Genomic DNA, 17,676 nt, shown 5'->3' on the forward strand with positions numbered 1-17,676 from the left:
GAGGTTTAGACTGGACATTAGGAAGCATTTCTTTACCGAGAGGGTGGTCAAACACTGGAACAGGCTTCCTAGAGAGGTGGTCGATGGCCCAAGCCTGCCAGTGTTTAAGAGGCAATTGGACAATGCCCTTAATAACATGCTTTAACTTGGTCAGCCCTGAATTGGTCAGGCAGTTGGATCTGATGCTCTTCGTAGGTCCCTTCCAACTGAAATAGTCTAGTCTAGTCTATTCTAAACAGTAGAGTGCACAGGCAACAAAAGCATGAAGCGAGGCTTTCAAGTTTGCTGTGCCAGCTCAGAGCTCTGGGACAAGAAGTTTCCTCTAGACAAGTAGGCCTTGCTGACTTACCTTCTGCAGAAGATTCAGAAACTCTGACTGATGTACAATACCACCAGTGATATTTTCATTTTTTGTACTTGGCTTCCTTCTCTGCCCACCTTTTCAGAAAGGACTGATTTGCTCCTACATTTCACTACAAGCTCATGCACCCCTTTTCACTGCTGGTGCCAACCAAGTCCCTCAAACAAGGCTGCATTTGACCTTCAGAATCCATGAGTCAAACAGTATGGTGTGACCAACTCCCAGTCTGCCATTCATGGGCACATCAGTGATGAGGTTACCCAGACTGCCAGCCAACCATATGACTACAGCATCCTAAATAGCTTCCAAATCAAATCAAGGGTAATAATATATTGGTGGCTTGAGAGAGAAAAGCCTTTTGTCTCCGAACAAATTTATTTCTCTCTGAAATTAAGACCTGATTTCAATTTCACCTCCTCTCTTGCTGCTGAAATGAAGCTGCTAAAAGCACAGATGACGTGCAGCAATGTCCTCTTTGGGCTAAACAAAACTTCATAATAAACAGATGGAAGGACTTGGCACAGCTCATTCCTTGGGCACCCTGAAATAGGAGAGCATTTTCCTTTGCCCATTTTCTCCCATCTCAGATAACATCTGGCTCGGTCAGGGAGATCTTACTGCAGAGACACATTTTCTTGCTGCAGGCCAAACAGGCCCTTGACAGGAACCACGTGCATACACACTTTTGTCCTATCAAACAACACTACAGCGAGCGTGCTTTTGTGGGCAATGTGGAAATCATACGGCCACATATGAACGTGCGTGCAAGAGGGTGGAAGTCAGATGGCCACACCATATAAACAATGAAGTTGTGAGCCGGGCCCATACTCTATACCTCTGCTATAAAGAAAAACACTTGCTAAGTTATATATAATATACTAAGAACAGTTGGGAGGGAGAGCTCTTCTAATTCCCTCGCACATGCCTCTTCGGAGTGGACTAGGGTACCAAGAAAGGTTTTGCTTGTAAAATTCCTAGAGGCTTTTTAGCCTGTGTACACATGCACAGACAAAACACAGTTAAATGTGAAATGCTTAAAGCAGGACTGACATGGTATACACACCTGCTGCATTTATGCAGTTTGCTATGGCTGCAGTATTACAGTAAGAGGCAATGAGATGCCTTTCAGAGAGGTGGCCACGTAGACAGCAAGATGAGCTCACCCAGAAGAAGCATTGGGAACTGGATACCCTCCTGAACAACCCAGGAATTAATTGATTTTCAGGCCTAGATCAGTAAGCAGCTCTGTGCATAGCAGCAAATGACAGGCATACAAACTAGAAAATATTCTTCGCAGTCTCACTTTGGCCTGCCGTGAAAAGGGAAAAACAAATCAAAAAGATTCATCAGAACAGAAACTTGTTAGAAACCTCCTCAGGCAAGGAATATGGCAAGGACTAAAAGCTTTGATGGCATTTAGACTCCTGGCTACACAAATCTCTCCTAAAATAAAGCAGTCTCTAGAATAGATAGTCAGATCAGACAATGACAGATCAGTAGTTATAAGTTCATGATCTTTCAGATGAGACATAAAACTGGGTCCTGACCTTGTGTGATCATTAAAGATCTCATAACGCTTTTTGCAAAAAGAGGGTTGTTAATCCCACTGGTCTGGAAACAATCCAATTTAGGTAACTACCTAAATCAATCTTACAGATTCGTCTAAATACAGTACTCTCCTCTGTTCTCCAGGCTAAAATAGCATGTGGCATTTCTGTGTGCTGTAATACATGACTAAAAGAGTCCTCCCTATCTCAGCATTAGGGAAGCAATTCTTTGTATATGCGCTCACTGCTGCTCCTACAAGGGGGTTATGAACCTTAACATTTGCTAAGGAACTTGGAGATGCATATACAATGGATAAGAAATTTGTTACGGTGTTCAACACTGTTCAATTTTCATTAAACCCTTTCACACTAGAGTAGTTAGAAATCAGAGCTTCCCAAATTTTGAGTGTTAACAGATAAACTACACATGCAGGAGAGTAGAATGCTTATGCCTTTGCCACTGAATAAGCCTACCAGACAATATTCAAAGAGAGACAGGGACAAGACCAGGACAGCTCGATATTGCCTGAATTATGGCCACTGAACACATCGATGGTCAGCAGGTGAAACTATAGGTGGTCCCAACCAGTAAATTTTCAAAACATAAGGATAGGGCTCTTTGATAGGCATTAAAGGAAAACACACAGGTTCATCCTAAGCACAACTTCCAGCTTCCACTCAGGATGACTCATAAGCATGTCTCATTTTCAAAACTGCTTTACAAATAGCATCACCAGGGGTCCCAAAACCCCTTGGGGTTCATTCAATATGAAAATCCATAGGAGTGGATGAGAGAGCAGGCAAAACCAAACAACAGAAGCATCAACTGTGCTATTCAGTAAGGAGTTAGTCTCCTAGTGTAGTCAATAATTATCTCTTAGAGGAATAAAGCAGCAATAAAATCCTGAAGGCACGCACAGCTTGAGCTACAGAAGACATGAAATATGGACGTAGTAAAATAGCGTGGAATTTTTACTCTAATAAAAATGTAAGAGGACAATCACATCTGCCACCAGAAAGATTAAGCTTTGAGAAATATAGTGTCTTAACATGAGCATGCCTGCACACACATAAAAGAAGAACGCCTGGGTCACGGTGTGCCTCTGGATACTAACAGTGAAGGCTGATTTTGAATTGAGCTCTCCATTGACAACTATCTGTCAAGGCAAGTATGCTATTATTTTGCAGCTAGATGAAAAGGAGAGGTTGTTATCAAAGAAGCACACTTGCAGCACTTACCTCTCGTGATCCTTTGGCATTACTAAACAGAGGCCGTGATTCCATTCGCATTAAAACCTAAGAATAGATTCCCTTGGGAAAAGATCAAGGCTAATCTGCAGATGAGTTCAGAGATGTTCTTACCTACATCTTCCCAAAGCAGAACACGCAAGTTTTCTACACCAGGAAAACCTTCTAGGTTACCATTTTCCTGGTCTTCACTATCTATTTACCTCCACAGTCTCACTACCTAACCAAAAGCCAAACACAAAAAAAGGATGCAAGAACAAGTAGTTTCTCACGGTGAAGCTTGTTTCTTTGATGAGCCTGCAGAATAAGAGCACATGACAGTTTGTTTTTTTTTAACACATGCAACTTCCTGGTAAAACATTGTGCACTGAAGTCAAGGGAGCACAACCCCAGCAGGACTCTTTCATGCTCACTCTTTCCTGTTCCTCTCACATTGGGAACAAAGCTGGCAAGCCAAAAAGGCACCAGCGAAGTTTAGCTTACAGTATGCAGTAAGGAGACTATAGGAGCGTTTTCCAGTTACTGATTTAGTACATTTGTTGGAACAATATGCAGTTACCAAAAAAGAAGCCTGAATGAACTAAACCACAAACTAGATTTATCACACTCTAAGAACCTTGTTCCTATAACAATTAATTCTTCATAAGTAGTCTGTTGAGGATGAACCAGAAAGTAAGAATTCATCTTTGGGTACAATTTTGACACTGTGACATTTAAGTTCACTGTAGCATGAGAACAAAGTGGAAACACCAGAAAGTTAGGAACACCTTTCTCATCAGAACAGCTGTTAGCCCCGTAACTAGGGTCTCCCGCATCACGAGAGATTACCCTAACCTCAGGCTATTGGTCTTTCTGGGTTGCATCATATTTTCTCTCTAGTTTAGACCAGAAACCGCATTCTGGAAAATGTTCCTAGCAAGGGTTTAGTATGACTATAAAATTGCATTTTCTGTTTAAATAAAGGCCAAGAATTCCATGCTAGCTATAGCCTTATTACTTCTTTCTTCCATCTGCAGCTAGCTATAGGAATGACCAAAATAAATAGCAACAGAAAGCTGTAAGCAAAGATTGCTGGTTCACAGGGAAAGTTAGGTTGCAAAATAGAGAATAGTTTCTTAACCTTAAGAGTATCTTGGTAACAGAAGAGACTCGTACAAGGAGACAAACAATTTATTGTCCCTAAAACAATATTGGCAATTACATACTACTTCTAGAGGAGGTCTGCAAAATGCACATGGGCACACCTGCTAACTTTTCCAACAGTGCAATGCGGGGCCTTCATGGCACCAGTGCACACAGAGAATGAAACTGTTTGACTCATGATGCACATTCACAGTCGTTGCTGAATACAAATACCCAAGCTCTGCATCCTATTTTTAACTTGCAAATTGTACTGTTATAAAAAAGATAAGCCACATCACCACCACCAAAATTTGAGCTTCAGAGATGGCTAGAAAATATAAAACTTGCTGACAAGAGCTCATTGCAAAGAAGCATGGTCAGCAAGTCCACACTCTCCTCCGTAAGTATTTTAAGTGTTCACGAAACAGTACCAAACAGAGAGAGACACACTAAAAAGTATACTTTACGTCCCCTTTCCTCCCATTCCTTTTCACAGTGGACAGACAGGAGGAGAGCAATGGCAGCTCCTGCCCAAATAATTTAATCAGTCCAAACCTGATCAATCTTACAGCAGGCAGTACCAAGAGGAACAAAAATGAGCCACCATCTGTAGCGTCTTCTGGATGGCAGCACAACTAACATTTTATGAGTGAGCTGACATATCAGAGACAAGAGATGCATGATGCTTTAGTGGAAACTTTTGTATCATTCTAGATTTATTTTTGATAATCTATATTGAAAGAAATATTGATGCCAGGAGTAGCAAGTTGCTTTTTTGTGAAGGATGCTAACAACATATCTTCACAGTTGCACGGCACACTTGTGTGGCTGTCATTGTATTGTCGTGGTGTGACAAAAACCAACCTCCCTCCAAAACTACAATTCACTGCCAGCAACACGATACCTGAAGCTAATTCAGAGCTCTTCGCACTTCCTGCAGCTCTGAAGAGGTCAAAGACCCACCCTGAACGTGCACAGTGAGGGAAGCTGCTAACAAAAGCTCACACATGCTGAGGAAGCCTAGAATATCATTCTGGAGATGTGCTCATTGATTTTGTGAGGCAAAAGCTTACCGTGGTGGAAGTGATAATGGTGAAGAAAAGTAATTTGATACACAAGCGCCAGTCTTCCTTTCAGCAGACAGATCCAATAGATTAATTGCTAAAGTGTTGTCAAATATCTGACAGATCAGACCCAAATGGCATGGTGTGCTTACACCACCTATGCAGCAGGCAATCTGAGTCTTAAAAGTAAAGTTACAGTCGTCTTTACTATAAGGTTTCCAAATGGGCATGTCGTGCACATTATTTATGGACATCTGCCCAGACCTTCAGATGAACACCCCAAGAGACGCGAGCTTCCACCTCAGACTCAGCGGTGGCATCTCAGTTCTCCAGTTTAACTATTGAACTACTGATTGCTTCTGCAAACAGCCAAAAAAGTGAGAAAAGCCAACAGAGAAGAACTAGAAGTTACTATGATGGGGGTAAATTCAAAATAGAAAGGCAAACAGAGGCACGGAGGGAAGGAGAGCCTAGTGAAGGACAACGGGGACAGGGAAGCAAACGTATGAGGGGAGTAATGGGGGAGGGGGACACTGTGGGGAGAGGGGGAACCACAAACCTCACCTCAATGTGAGAGACCCAGAAACAACAGCACCCAAAAGCTGAGCCACCCTGCGCGCTCACTGGCTCACTCAATCCTTCCCTTTGTCCTTTCCCAAAGCCTCAGACCGGTCACTATGGTTGGGGAGCGAGGTTGTGCTATGGTGGGACCTCCAGCACCTGCTTTCCCACTCCCCCGTCCCCTCAGCTACTGCCAGGATTGGGCTTCTCCTGCCTCCCACCTCTACACCAAGAGGCCGGAAAAGCCCCGGGGCCTGCCAGAGCCCGCGCAGTGCTCCCCAAGGCCCCGCAAACCACCCCAAAGTGAGGCCTTACTGAGGACAGGACAAGCACAAGGCCGAGGACTCAGTCAACCCTCCCTCCTTCCTTGGGGGAAGCGTGGGGCAACCGTCAGCATAGCCCCAAAACCACAGCAATCGCCTCAGCTGGGCAAAAGCCTCGACAAAACAGGAACGCATCAGCCCTAGCCCCAGCACATGAAACACATGGTTTAACACTGCCAACCTGGTCCGTGGCCTCAACAGCCCCTGCTAGCCACCCGGCGCTCCGGAAAAGCAGATAAAAATCTGCTGTCAATGCTGTTGCTGGCCCCTTCACAAGCTCTCTGAGGGCTGGTGCTGGGCCCAGGTGTCCCCCATTACACACCCAGTCCCATAGCTGCTGCCCCTCAGGACGGGCTCCCAGCACTCAGATTGTTCCAGAAAACTTCCTTCCAGCCTTAGCAATCAACTAATGCACCAACCTCAGATCTTAGCATACACTGTCACACATGTGGCTGTGCTTTGACATTGGTAGTATTTCTAGGTTACATAAGCCCCCTTTTTGTTGTGGCCAGGACAAGCTGCTGCTTCACAACGAGCATTAACATCAGTGATCTGGTTTGTCATCCATGTTAGATTGGGGCAGGGGGACATAGAGGGTAGATGCCCCTGGCCTTCCTCATATACCTTAGACTTTGTTATGATATCCATATACAGTACAGTACATCGCCCTGACCGGACCTAGGAGCTGGTTGCTCAACAAACAACAGAGTACTGCAAAAAAGTTGCCCAGGGGCAGGATAAAGGATATTGCTCTGGTCTCTGGAGCCACAGGTGTCTGCCGGTATCTACTAGTTATGCCCCAGCAGAAAATAAAGAACTGGACCCGAAGATGGGCCAGGTGTCGCTCTGTCTGAGACATCCTTTGTTTGTTAGTAACCCGCACACAGCTATTGCTCAGGGTCAGGGTTGGCTGGAGGCTCACCGTGACACTGCTGCTGCAGCATCTAGTCCTTTTGCACGATATGACTTCAGTCGGCTTGAATTGGAGCTCTTCACGTTCTTCTTTGGGCTGGGGCTGGCCAGAAATCCACATACAGCATTTTTGCAGCAGCTGTTTTGAGAATCAAGATTACCACAAAAAAGGGAGGGAGGGGAGCACACAGTGGCCATTTTACCCCTGCATACAACCACCACTCATCGTGCAAAACAACAGCAGTTCTGAGAGCGTGTCTTCACAGTGTGTTCTCCATTCAAAGGGGGGGAAAAAGCCAGTTTTTAAGAACTAGGGCAAAGGCCAGTAAATTACCATAAGGTTATTTATACAAGGGACATCAGAGGGACGGTTTTGTGAATGGAGAGCTTATATGAGCCTCTGTAAGCTGAAAGAAAACATGTTTTGCCCCCAGGTTTGATTATCAACTGGAGGGAGCACTTCATTGAGGAGAGGTTTCCAAGGAGAACTTTGCAGAACTAGGAAGGAGCAAAAGCGAGGATTAAGATGCCTTTCTGCTCTACTTTCTGTCTGACACCAAAAGAAACACATTTGTCTGACCCGTAGTACATTTATACACCCACATCTTATGGCTTGTTCTGTCTGTCCATGACTTCATCAGCAAAAAGTGTTTAGGGTTTGCCTGATATTAAGTGGCCAGACAGAATGCATTAGTCTGGAAATGGATTATTAAATTCCACTGTCAAACTGAAGTAGTCAATACAGTGGAATGCAAGTGCTTTAATCATATAATGCTTCATGTGTACTTTACTGTCAAAAAGTTCTCATACAGTGGGGTTTCAGTCCTATTTTGATTTCTTCCTTGCCTGACTCTTTACTTTCTTCTGCCAGGCTTTGTCCTAGCCCTGTGCGTAGTACAGCCAGCTACTAGGTTGCCTACATCTTCTTTGGGAATTGCCCCTGCTCAGCAAAGTGGGCCAAGTCACCAGATAGGGATCCCAAACCCAGGGAATTCAAACCACTCATGCAGTCAAAGGTTCACAAATCAGCTCCATTTCTTCTAGGTAGAAAAGGACATGCTTCCAAGCTGATGGGAAGACTCTCTCCCTCGTCTTTCAAAATGCAAAGAAAGATTCAGTAGAATGCAGAAAACTGCTGCCATTAAAGTTATGGGATACAAAACTGTGAGAGCCCCACCATCTTACCTGCCAACTCAACAGCAATACTAGAAGGATTATCTTCAACTCATCTCCAGTCCAATCAAGCACTTGTTTTTAAAACCACATTGTTGCTGCCTTCCAGCACAGCCCCGGCTGAATTTATCCCAATACTGATTCCCACTGTTCCTACGTGGAAGAACATCAGTAACTTGGATGAAACCAAGCATTTTCTAGCCACAAAGGACCAGAAGACAGTTTTTTTTTTTTCTTTCTAAGAATTAAAAGTTTTTTTTGGCAGTTTTTTTTTTCTTCCCATCAGAGTTATCAGACAACATATGCTGTTCTGAGTTAGAACCACTTCAACCCCAGAAACCTATTTGTGGGTCTTATTTCAGCAGAATTATTTTCTTCTCAAAGAAATCTCAAGCTTTTGATAAGGAGTTAATAAGTCACGTCAATTTTTGGGGTGGTTTTCATTTTCTTCATCTCCTCACTTACTCTAATCAGGATTAAACTGGATTAACAGAACTGGCACACGTTGGTCCTGCTTCAGACTGCTTTCAGTTTAAGTTTTAAGCTTCCATTCACTGTTCCAGAATTTTTCCAAAATGCTCTTGCTGGCAAAGCACTAAATGATTCTTAGCAACCAATCACATCAAAAATTACTTAATTCTCCACACTTTCTCCAAAAGTATATGCAAAAATAAAAAATGCAGAAAATTCAAACCAGGTTTAAGGGTTGGGGGTTTTTTTGGTTTTTTAAGTCCCAATCACACTGAAGCTAAGAAAGTTTTCATTTAAACTAGATAAAGCAATGCCCTCTAGTGTTCTGCAGAGAAATCTGGTACAAGGCTGCCCAAAGCCTTAAAAAATTCAAGCTTAGGATTGCTGTACCATCTCAAGTAACAGCCAAAGTTTTGAAAGCTTACGGCTCACACGCAGCGTCCTTAGAATGTTCTGCACAGAAGTGTGGCCTGCAGAACGATTTGGGATCCATTCCCTTCCTTCCCTCCATTGCTGATGCTTGCATCAGAATTTCATGTCAAAAGATGTAGGTATTTTCTGGGCATACACTGATGGCTTGAGGAACATCTGGTAACAAGGGCTTTTGAGAATCAGGCAAAAGCCTGATCCTTTCCTTCCCAGAGTTCACAAAATAAATGAAATCCACCTCCTCTCTTATCACCTACAAATACCATCTGTGGACAGTTTTTTATTGTCTTCCCACCTGTGGCAAGTCACATAATACCCACCCTGCACCTTCCCCAAGTACACACAGCATTTGGTACCCTGTAATGACCCACCACACAAGCAGGATGATGCCTTTGGCTTGAAGAGCTCTCTTACAGAGCTCCAAAGCTTAGTGGATTTCCTCACAGCAGTAGCATTCCCAAGATATTGATAAATTGCAAACAGAACTATCCAAACTCAAGAAAGATTTAAATAAAGGACAGCATTCTCATAGTTCCAAAAAAGACTGCAGAGCTATCACAATATTTATTTACGCCCTGTACACATTACAAAATTCAACTCTGCATTGCACAAAGGACTGGAAGAGTTTTTACAACTGGAGGTCTGAAAAGCAAAAGGTAAAGTCCTTGATGAAGGCTGCTCTTAAATGGGCAGCTAAAAGTCCTTAAATTTTACCATCCATTGCTCCTGAAAGACAGCTGCCGGGCTATCACCATCTAGACAGAATAGAAACTTGAATGCCTTTGATTAAACTTTTAATCACATCAAGTACTTTTAAAATAATTAACAAAAAAACCCCACCAAACCATGTTGACCACTGTGCTTTTGTTACTTTATGTGCCATTGATCTGCAGCAGAGAGAAACCACAGATCAAAAGCTGCAATAGAAGATAAAAAAAAAAAAAAAGAGAGATTAAAATGAAACATCAGTTCCACCCATGTCCTATCTGAAATAAGGGGGAAAAAGATGAATGTATATTTTCTGGCAACCTAAGAGGGACTAGTACAGTTAGAAAACTGCCAATGCAAAGACAGCACCACAGCCATAAAGTTGCTAGAGGGAATTTGTTTCTTGTCTGGAACAATTTCTGCAATTATAGGCTGGCCTATTAACAGTGTTTCACACTCTTCTTAGAACATTTACTGGAGCAAGGTTAATATAGGCATGGTTTCTTTGGAGGGAAGCTAGCTTGGCCTGTTTGATAGGTCAAGAGAGCAGCTTAGGTCTTCAGGCTAGGCATTACCCTGCACCTTCCAGAGGAATTTATTCATAAGAACAAAACAAAAGAAGTAACTTTAACAAGTTTTATTCATAAAAGTAAGTTCTCCAAACAAAAGCCTGTCAGAGTGACCGTAGTTCTGCAAAAATTATTGGATATAAACAAAACATCCAGTGAGATCACACCTAGGGTAAATTCTGGACTTGACCTGGCACTTGCCATGAGCCTTTTAGGGCACTATATTTGTAGCCCTTGTGTCTGAGGCTGCAATACGGAATTTGGATGTAGAAGTCAGATCAAATTAGGAATTTTTAAATTAGATTTAAGCTCAGGAACTCCACTTTAAAATTGATTACATTCCCCTCTTCTCAGAGGGCAACCAATACATATTCTAGTTAAACAAGCAGATACTTGGGGGTTTTTTCTCTAATGGGGAGTGGTTACTGCCAAGCATCCTGCCCTGCAAAGAAATTATTCTTGATCTTGTTATACATGTAACCAAATTAAGGGAGAAAAGCAAGCCGTTTAGAGACTATCCAAAAGACAGCCAAAGGAGGATATCCAGTGTTTGTACCACTGCACTAGGAAGTACTATTTCTTAGAGGTCTGACACAATGTGTGACTGATTGTGTGCACAGAACACTGTCCTGGAGAAACTGCTTGTGTATATATTTAAAAAAAAAAAGCTCTCAGGATCAGCTTCTTCCCTGCCATATTGTGATTTTATTTGCAGGGGATAGTGTGGGGAAAGGACCATTCAAAACTCAGGGTACAAAAAAAAGCAAGGGAAAGATCTGGGGAAGACAGACATCATCTTGAGAATCCACAATCTCCAGCCTGACTGAACGAAATAGCTTTTCCACTTCCTTCAGTTTATTCAACAGTCCAGCGCCTCTCAGACACATTCTCACCTTCTCTGGGGAGAAGCAGAACAACCTGAAAGAGATTGAAGGAAAATGCTCCAGCATTCATCATGGAGAGGCCATGCACACATATTGCCATATCTTGAGAAGATGTGTATTGTTCTGCAGGGCTGGGAGCATTCTACTAGTGCTTCACTTTGCAAAGATGCCAAGAGTGTCCACGTAAGACATTGAAACTGTCTGAAGCACACATAGTTTCATCAGTGAATCATAAACTGAGGTCTTCCATTCTTCCCCTTGGCCCTCTTCTTGCACAAGTGTTTTGCTATGAGACTAGCGCTGGTGCATTCTCCTTATTTTCTTTCTGTGTCACCATCTGCAGGTACTTCAGTCGCATGGGAGGGAGCTGCTCATAAAGGTCAAATCCCAAAGGGCTCTCTGCATTCAGCAGTCTGTAGTGGAGTAGGTGCTTTTTCAAGGTCTGAAGAAAGAAACAGCAGCCATTAAGCATGTCTGAAAAGAATCTAATCTTTCCCATCCTGTCTCCAACACAACATAGTCACCTGCCAGATAGTACAATTCCATCATGCCCAACATATTTAATTGCATCATCTTCAATAGAAGAGCTATAAAAGGTGAGTTTCTTCCAAGAAAATTCACTTTTGATTTGCATGAGATTTCCTCTTCTGAACACAACTCCACTGTCTCCTCACAATGACTTCTTGCCAGAAGCCCAAATGGGGTTTTGAGTGGGATCTAAGAATTTACCCTGGACGCTAAACATATAGGGCCAAATGACGCAGCTCTGTCACACAAATGATAGACTTTGGCACGCTCCCTGAGAAAAAGAGAAACGTTACATCTGTTTTGTTCTTTTCGGGGTAAGCGTCCAACTAAGAGTTAAGGAAGATCACTGCTGGCCACCTATTCATAGTTGTGCTAGAATCATCTCTCTAGGACCTCTCACTACCCAGATATAATGCAGCTTGGGCCGGAGGCATGGAAATACAATACAGGAGATTCATCTTGGTTCCAATGGGCTCAGTGCTTCGAGTTCAATTACTACAAGAACAGGATAACAGTATTTATAGCCATTGCAGGTCAAAATCCTGCTGCTAATCTCCTCTCATTCTCAAATTAGCAAGGTAATTAAACACAAATTTCAAAAGCCAAAGGTAAATCTGTAAGAGTACCATGTCTGAAAAACTTAAGTCCCAGTGGCACAAACTGAACCATACAGATCCTACCTCATCCACCAACAGCCATGTCTTCCGCAGCATGCTTTTCCGAGCAGCATCAGTCTCCTGGGAACAAAACACACACTTTGCTTAATATGGCGCAGTGCTACCTTTGCCCATGGGCATACAGCACTCCAGAGGGATGCTTTGCTCATTATGACGATGCACCAAAGAGCAGCTTGTTCCATCAGAAAGGGCTTGAGATGGCTATCGCTTGGATCCTGCCTCTCTCCTCCTTCCCCTGACCCGAAACTCAGCTGACTTCTCAACTTTCAGGTAGAATTGTAGATCAGAGGTGAAGTGTTAGCACAAGTAACCATTGCTAGAGGCCCCAAGGCCATGGGAGGGTTTCTGCTTGGTTATTCAAGCAAGGTGAAAGGAAAGAGTACCCTGTACCTTAAGACTGCCCCAGGCAGAGGCTAAATCTATTACAAGCTCTCTCTGCCTGATCAGCTCATCCTCTCTGCTTCATTCTCCCCCCCCCGCCCCATACTATAGCCCACGTAGTTGCTGACTTCAAAGGTTGATGTAGGATTGGCTACCATTAATGCAAGTGCTTTAGGGTATGATGAACAAGAGCTGCTGTCCGCATCTCATACGTGGATTCTCAAACAGCTGACCAGTCCTCAAAACATTTGCTTACAATTTTTGTTTTCAAGCCCAGGGTCAGTCCACAAGCCACAGTGGACCCTTGGGAAGAGCAGATGCTAAACCCAAAGCTTCCAGCCCTGAGGCTCTGCTATCCATTACCTACCTGTGTTGTACTGTCTTGGGAGAAAATAAAACTGTTGACATGAGCCACAGCCACCACGTAAAGAACAGGGCACCAGGTGTGGCGCAGTGCACCAGTGACCAGTGTTCGGAAGTAGAGTCGCAGGAGGTTCAGGTTATCCTCAGGAGGGGAAGTGTATCGCTCGAGAGGCACGGGAAACTGCAACAGACCCACCCAGAGGCAACATTACAGTTTTTGTCAGGGTCTAAGTAGCGAGGGGAAGTTCATGACTTTAGGGTGTCCCTCCCCAGCTGTTTGTGCATGCACTCCCATATAACACGATGTACCTCGCTGGCACAACTCCCATTTGAAGCAGAGCTGTTACTGCCCGAACTGACCGATGTGACATGGCTTTGACAAAGCATCCTCAAGACCTCTTCAGCTTTATGGAGAGATGTTTTACTGGTTAAATCACTGTAGTTGCTTTTTGGCACAGGTAAGAAGAGTGGTTTCAAAGTGAGGAGACAGAGTACTTTTGACAGCACCTCATCCTGCTAATGTACCAGAGAGGCTTACACTGACCTATGTGTTTAGCCAGAAAAGGAAAGCAGATATATGGGCCAGAGTTAATGGTGATGTTAAGCGAAGTTTCCAACATTTTCTGACTTCACTGTCTAGCTTCGAAAAATAGATTAGAAAAGCTTTAGTAACAACTTGGTTTTGTTTACTTCTCCCCTCTCCAGAAGTCCAATTTTTATTCTTCTCAATTTTGAGATAAGTTCTTTAGGGCTAAAATTACGTATTTCACTTTGGAGCATCTTCTTTGCATGATTAAAGACAATAATTGATTTTACTCAATTCAAAAAGCAGTCTGCCTGCTAGGATATTCCTACTGCCCGCTAGGGTACTTTGAACTCAACTTAAGACAAAAAGGGAAAAAACCCAAACGAACAACACCTCCTCAAGTGATCTTGCTCAAATTATCCAACACATAGTTTGTTTTCAAGCAACACGACAATGAAAACATTGTTCAAAGTATTCGGCATTTAAAAAATTTCTAAGCACATGAAAAACAATCTGCTTTGAAATGTTCTCCATTGTAACATGCCACAATTCTGATGGTACTGAGGGATCTGGTGTTGAGGGATCAAGACAAGATAAAGCACGTGACATAGAATTAAGGCTTTCATCTGAAATACGGTGTTCAGCTCTGTTCCTACATAATTTGTGGAACTGGAATAGAGACAAGGAAGGGCTACTGGGAACATCAAGAGAACACAGAGAGCTTATCATAAGAAGCAGGCCAGAATATCTTGGCTTATTTGGCTTAAGAAACAGACTCATACGGCCATAATGATATGGAAAAACTGGCTGCAGGGCTACTACAACCAGAGGAAAAGCATTGCAACCATACAATGGAAAGCACTGATCTCACATAAACTGCTGGTTCACAGTGGTTTGGAAAAAAAATTTTGAAAGGTTATCTTTGTATTAGCAAACTTTAGGCTAGATTTGGTATTGTCTGTCAACTGACATAGAACTTAAAGCTAGCTAAATTCCATCTGTTGTGCTCTGCTCATTCAGAAGAACTGCAGTCCTGCACTTGACAGATCAAATTTTTCAGAGTTACCCAGCAAAGCACAACTCCAGCATAACTAAGTGTGGAAACGTGGCTGAGAGGGAAAACGACTGTTTGTCCATGCATTGGGCAAGGAAAAGGTTCTCACCAAGGTGAAAAAAGATTTATTTAAGGGAACGGTAATTGCTGGCAGAAGAACATGGAGCGCAGACTAGCCCTTCATACATACAGGCCATAAATTAGAAGGAGGTTCTCAATCATTAGACCAAGCAGGGTGTGGGACAGTTTCCACTGAAGACTGAACAACTTCACAGCTCCTGCCCTCCACATACACACACTATCTGCCCTCAAAACAAAGTTCAACAGGTTTCTGAAAATGATTATGTGACAAGGGCCTGCACCTACAGGGGCTGGACTCTGTTCCTCAGATTTACAACCAATCAAGCTGTTTAAAAAATTTAAAAAAAAGGAAATAACAACAACAAAAAAATGTATACACTGCTGTCACAGCCCTAAATCAAAAGAACATTGCTCTCCATTCTTATTCTATTTTACATTCCATGCATTGGACTTTCTTCAGGGAGAATGAAAAGCTTCTAAGCAAAGAAAGCATGATTATTCTACTGGACAAGGAGGGATGAGGAAGAAGGGGAAGTGCTGGGAGGATGCCCAAATCAAGGTTGGAGAAACACAGGCAAGAGCCCACTAACCCAGAAATACGCAGTGACAGGCAACTACCATAAGCCAGGATTACCTGCCGGAGCGGCACTCCCAGTGCCCGCAGGATACTTGTGCGCTCCCCAAAAACAGAGAGACGCAGATGAACACTGAAACGCTTCTGTAGAGGTAGAAGAACAAAGACTCCAAAGAGTGGATCTCCAAAGGAGACACCTTCAAACTGCTCCAGGAGACTTATATAGAGATCATGGAAGGAAGCCAAACCAGGGAGAGGAGCATCCAAGTTCAGCGAGTCCAATGCCTTGGGTTGGCAATACACAGAGAGAAGGGCAGCTGTGTAGCGGTGGATTGGTGCTTCTAGAAAGAGGTCACAGCCTGTGAGGAAGACACACATAAGCCGTGCAAGTTTGGCAGCAGTAGGGATGCTCTGAAGGGTTTTAGCACGCCAGGTTTCCAGCAACAAGACCCACTGCAGGTTCCAGGTCACAGTGTTGACAAGATCAAGTGGGACAGAGTTCAGTACAGCCCCACGTGTCTCTGCATTAGTCACTTTGTTGTAGAGGCTGATAAGTGGAAAGAATGGCCAGTCTGAAGGCAGGATGGGCCCTTTGACCTCAGGAAGCAGCATTGACTGGATGAGGTAATTCCGTCCTTGGTAAGATGCTTGGGAACGCATAAGGGTAGGTTGCAAGTGGACAAAATGAGAAAGGTAGCAAGAGCGGATGAAAGGCAGATTCTGGTACGATTCTCTCAGCAAGGCACCACGAGTAGCCTTTGAAAAAAATGCTGCCGCAGAGTCAGGCTGTGCCAGTTTGGCACTGGTACCCAGATGCAGGATATCAGAGAAGTCGGCTGCTTCTGGCCCTCCAGCTTTCCCTTCACTGTAAGATAAAGACAAACATCAGTTTAAGAAACAAAAAAAAACCAAAACCAAAACAAAAATATCAGTTTAAGAAACAAAAAAAACCCAAAACCAAAACAAAAAAAAAACCCAAAAAAACCCCAAAACACCAAACTAACAAAACACCACAGAAATTCATCTCTACAATCTTGCTGGATCAGGGAGAGTAGTATATGCACAGCACTCACAACACTTTCTACAGCGTTCAGCTATGATAATACTGAGCACCTCTAAAGAATCAGCTATCTTGGTATTTACAGGGAATTCACAGAACTACATCTGGAGTTAGCAACACTAAGGCCTTGCCACTTTGGGCCCCTCACTATGAGAAGGATGTTGAGGTGTTAGAGCGTGTCCAGAGAAGGGCAATGAGGCTGGTGAGGGGTCTGGAGAACAAGTCTTATGAGGAGCGGCGGAGGGAACTGGGGTTGTTCAGCCTGGAGAAAAGGAGGCTGAGGGGAGACCTCATCGCTCTCTACAACTCCCTGAAAGGAGGCTGTAGCGAGGTGGGTGTCGGTCTCTTCTCCCAAGTAACTAGTGATAGGACGAGAGGAAATGGCCTCAAGTTGCGCCAGGGGAGGCTTAGATTGGACGTGAGGAAAAATTTCTTTACTGAAAGAGTGGTTAAACATTGGAACAGGCTGCCCAGGGAAGTGGTTGAGTCACCATCCCTGGAAGTATTTAAAAGACGTGTAGATGAGGCGCTTAGGGACATGGTTTAGCGAGCATGGTGGTGTTGAGTTGATGGTTGGACTCGATGATCTTAGAGGTCTTTTCCAACCTTAATGATTCTATGATTCTATGAAAAACATCCACACAATGCCAGCAGTCTGGTGTGGAGGCTGCAACCCCTTGTCCAGAGAGGCAGTCTACTTACCAACACAGCTGTCAGGTTGCTGAGGTGAAATACCACATATCATATAAGGCCTACATGAATCAGTAAGACAATTCTTGAAACAGTAGCTTTGCAGCTGGCAGTGTCAAGGTCAGGGGAACCATACAGACTAGTAGTTAGAAATTGGGGGGTGGTGTTTGTCAAATCCATGTGCCACGATCTCAGACCAGAGACTGACCATGGTCTCAGATTACTTGCCAAATTCTCACAAAATGGTAGCTCTAAAGCAGGTATTTGTAAAAAAAAAAAAAAACAAACCAAAACAAAACCAAAAACCACAAACCAAAAACCCAAACACCAAAAAAACTCCACCAAAAAATAAAAAACCTCCCCCCCCCAA

At 43.5% G+C, this 17,676-nt stretch overlaps 1 protein-coding gene across 1 annotated transcript in view; it reads right to left on the minus strand.

Annotated features, from left to right (window-relative positions):
• Positions 1 to 9,836: 9,836 nt before the first annotated feature.
• The window catches only part of RPAP1 (RNA polymerase II associated protein 1), a 45,086-nt gene continuing 37,246 nt past the window's right edge, over positions 9,837 to 17,676 (minus strand). The window contains exons 22-25 of the mRNA XM_009277549.1: positions 15,617 to 16,421; positions 13,326 to 13,502; positions 12,581 to 12,637; positions 9,837 to 11,814 (exon numbers count right to left, since the gene is read on the minus strand). Coding sequence (XP_009275824.1) covers positions 11,659 to 11,814; positions 12,581 to 12,637; positions 13,326 to 13,502; positions 15,617 to 16,421 — 1,195 coding nt within the window. The 3' untranslated portion in view covers positions 9,837 to 11,658. The remainder of the gene's footprint in view (positions 11,815 to 12,580; positions 12,638 to 13,325; positions 13,503 to 15,616; positions 16,422 to 17,676) is intronic.

Source organism: Aptenodytes forsteri, unplaced genomic scaffold, assembly GCF_000699145.1.
Source record: "Aptenodytes forsteri isolate BGI_AS27 unplaced genomic scaffold, ASM69914v1 Scaffold146, whole genome shotgun sequence".
In the NCBI taxonomy this organism is placed as follows: Eukaryota; Metazoa; Chordata; class Aves; order Sphenisciformes; family Spheniscidae; genus Aptenodytes; species Aptenodytes forsteri.